Source organism: Arachis ipaensis, chromosome B09, assembly GCF_000816755.2.
Source record: "Arachis ipaensis cultivar K30076 chromosome B09, Araip1.1, whole genome shotgun sequence".
In the NCBI taxonomy this organism is placed as follows: domain Eukaryota; kingdom Viridiplantae; phylum Streptophyta; class Magnoliopsida; order Fabales; family Fabaceae; genus Arachis; species Arachis ipaensis.
In genome coordinates, this window is record NC_029793.2 from 9,042,053 (window position 1) to 9,045,709 (window position 3,657).

At 34.0% G+C, this 3,657-nt stretch overlaps 1 protein-coding gene and 1 long non-coding RNA gene across 2 annotated transcripts in view; one reads left to right on the forward strand and one right to left on the reverse strand.

Moving 5' to 3' along the window:
- LOC107614947 (probable phospholipid-transporting ATPase 4) overlaps window positions 302-3,657 on the forward strand; it is an 8,962-nt gene continuing 5,606 nt past the window's right edge. Inside the window, exons 1-2 of the mRNA XM_016317072.2 lie at window positions 302-570; window positions 787-2,586. Of these exons, the coding sequence (XP_016172558.1) occupies window positions 830-2,586 (1,757 nt within the window). The 5' untranslated portion in view covers window positions 302-570; window positions 787-829. The remainder of the gene's footprint in view (window positions 571-786; window positions 2,587-3,657) is intronic.
- Window positions 3,236-3,657, reverse strand: part of LOC110267047 — a 4,116-nt gene continuing 3,694 nt past the window's right edge. Inside the window, exon 3 of the long non-coding RNA XR_002354359.1 lies at window positions 3,236-3,308. This is a non-coding gene — a long non-coding RNA (uncharacterized LOC110267047). The remainder of the gene's footprint in view (window positions 3,309-3,657) is intronic.

A 3,657-nucleotide genomic window follows, 5' to 3' on the forward strand; every position in this document is an offset into this window, starting at 1 on the left:
ATAAAATAATATAAGAAATATTAAATTTATAAATAAAGGTGCCCTCTTAAAAATCAATACACAACTCCAATAAAATATTTCCGTTAGTTAGTCCTTTAATATTTGGTTAGTTATATCGGTTATTTTAGTTATTTAGTTTCACCTGCTGGTAGTACTCAGTTTAGGGAGCTGTTACGTAGGACAATGCGAGTCCCAAACTAAGAGAACAAAAACACGTGTTTTTAGATTCTAGAGTTTTCAAATCACAACCAAAATAAGGTGTTATTAAAATTTGTAACAATCAGAAAACAAAAATAGTTGCAATGTTCAGAGAGACAAAAGAAAGAAAAGATAAACGTCATAGAGAAGAGAAAGGAGGCCCAGAAACTTGCTGCCATCTGAGAAATTAAGGAAAACAAAGAAAAAAAGGAAGAAAACAAAGATACAGACAGAGACAGAGACCCAGAGAGAAGAAAGAGACAGTGCGCAGAGTCTCTTTCTTTCTCTTTCATCGTAAAACCCTGGCCATATTTCTTAGTTTGCATGGATTATGGATACGTTCCTTGACATGAATAAGCCAACTCCCATTTGGTGCGCTCGCTTTTCTTATTTATCAAGTTTCCATCATTTTCTTGTATGAGATGTTTCTGTTTTTCATTATATTGGAATAATGTTACAATGAATTTTCCTTTAATATTATCGATCATTTTTGACGTCATTCTTATGCTTTTACAATGAATTTGTCTCATATATCAATTCTTAAACATTATTACTTTTTTCTTTGTTATTTCTTCCCCTTTATGTCAGGCTTTAATTGGGAACAGAGCGGGCGTGTTCATTATTTGGGTAAATGGCACACAAGAGAATAAGAGAACGGCTTCGAAGAAGCGCACTTTACACATTTGCATGTCTCGGAAACCGTGCAACAGAAGATGACCAACCCCACGCGCTTCACGGCGCGGGATACACACGCACCGTGCATTGCAACCAGCCACACCTTCACGAAATCAAACCCCCTTACTATTGCAAGAACGACATTTCTACAACCAAATACAATGTTATCACGTTTCTTCCAACCGCACTCTTTGAACAATTCAGAAGGGTCGCTAACATTTACTTTCTTTTAGCGGCACTTCTCTCTGTCTTCCCAATCTCTCCCTTTAGCCCAATAAGCATGATCGCGCCTTTGGCGTTTGTAGTGGGGCTTAGTATGGCCAAGGAAGCATTGGAAGATTCTAGAAGGTTCCTTCAGGATGTCACGGTTAATAACCGGAAAGTGAATCACCATACCGGAAACGGTGTTTTTGAACCCAAGGCATGGAAGGATATTAGGGTTGGTGATATTGTTAAAGTAGAAAAAGATGAATTCTTCCCTGCGGATCTTCTTTTCTTGTCATCAAGCTATGAGGATGGGATTTGTTACGTTGAGACAATGAATTTAGATGGCGAAACGAATCTAAAGGTGAAAAGATCTTTGGAAGCTACCTTGGGTCTTGATAGCGATGAAACTTTTAAGGATTTTACCGGAACGATTCAAGGTGAAGATCCGAATCCGAGTTTATACACTTTCGTTGGGAACTTTGATTATGAACGACAGGTTTATCCTCTTGATCCGAGTCAAATTCTGCTCCGTGATTCTAAGCTTAGAAACACTGATCACATTTATGGAGTTGTGATTTTCACTGGTCATGACACAAAAGTGATGCAGAATTCAACACGTTCTCCTTCGAAAAGAAGCACCATTGAAAAAAAGATGGATTTAATCATATACATTCTCTTCGCTGTTCTTGTTATCATCTCGGTTATGAGTTCCGTAGGGTTCATGATAAAGACGAAGTACAAGGCACCAAACTGGTGGTTCTTGAGGCCTGATAACATTGAAGTTCAGTATGATCCACAGAAGCTTGGATTGGCTGGGTTGAGTCATTTGGTAACTGCACTGATTCTCTATGGATACTTGATTCCAATCTCGCTTTACGTTTCGATTGAGATTGTGAAGGTTTTACAAGCAAGCTTTATTAACCAAGATATTCACATGTATGATGAAGAAACTGGGACTGCAGCTGATGCAAGAACTTCGAATTTGAATGAAGAGTTGGGTCAAGTTGACACCATTCTTTCTGATAAAACTGGAACGTTGACATGCAACCAGATGGACTTTTTGAAATGCTCCATTGCTGGTGTTGCGTACGGTGTTCGTGCAAGCGATGTTGAAGTTGCTGCGGCGAAGCAAATGGCATCGGAGGTTGACAAAGATGGAGAGGAGAGTGATGTTAATGAGAATTATAGTGGTTCAGAGAGTGCTGGTTCAAAAAGGCCTCCAATAAAAGGGTTTGGTTTTGAGGATGATCGTTTGATGAATGGAAACTGGGTAAAAGAGGCTAACGTTGATGACCTTTTGTTGTTTTTTCGAATATTGGCGGTTTGTCATACCGCCATTCCTGATTATAATGAAGTAACTGGGAGTTTTACATATGAAGCGGAGTCACCTGATGAAGGTGCTTTTCTTGCTGCAGCAAGAGAATTTGGGTTTGAGTTTTGTAGGAGGACTCAGTCAAGTGTTTTCATACGTGAAAAATATACTAATCCTGGACAAGTCGTTGAAAGGTGAGTCAGTATCTCACTATCTCTAGTATTCTTCAACATTATTGTCTCTCTTTTTAGTTTACAACCCTGATATTTTTGTCTCAAAAAGATTTAAATAGATTTAATATTGTTTATGCCTTAATTACAAAAGAGATACTTAAGAAAAATAATGAAAATTCAGGTCCTATTAACTCAAGTCTATATTGTTTTAATTTCACTATGCAACCAACTAGAATTTTATCAACTTCTGTCGATTCTTATTTATGTCTATGTTTAATAGACGTATCTTTGTAGATGTGTCTAATAGAAATGTCTTTATTACGAATGTGTTTAATGAAAATGTCTTTGTCTTTGTAAATATATTTTTTGGATATATCTTCTTGTACATATGTCTTTTAATAAATGTATCTTTAATATTAATTATTATTGACAATAAGTTGACAGATAATATCTTGATACTCTATACTTTTTCATATTGTTTAAATTTTATAATTAGATAATTAATTTAAAAATTTAAATTTTAATTATAATTGACTTTCCCATTTTAAACCATTGTTCACATTGTTAATTCAAATTATTGTTTCTCTATATTTTCTACATTTAATATTGTTTTGTGCCTTAATTACAAAAGAGATACTTAACAATAAAAATGGTGAAAACCAGTTTCAGTTAACTTCATGTGAAATTGATAGTTAAGAATTGTTAAATGATTTGATATATTTAACTAAATTATCATTTAACGGCTTTCAATTATCAACTTCACGTAAAGTTAATTGCACCTGAGTTTTCACCGATAAAAATACAATTAGGTAAAGTATAATTTTTGTCCATAACATTTGTAATTTTTTAAAAAAATACTCTCATCATTTAATTGTATATAATTTTATCCCTAACGTTTTTTGTTGGTGTAACAAAATTATCCCTTGATGTTAATTTCACGTGAAATGTTGGGATAAAATTAAAGACATTTATAGTTTTGAAATAAATAAAAAATGTTAAGGACACAATTGAATGAATTGAAAATATTAGGAGAATAACATTAAATAAAATTAAATATTAGGGATATTTTTAAAAAAATTTGTAATCTTAAAA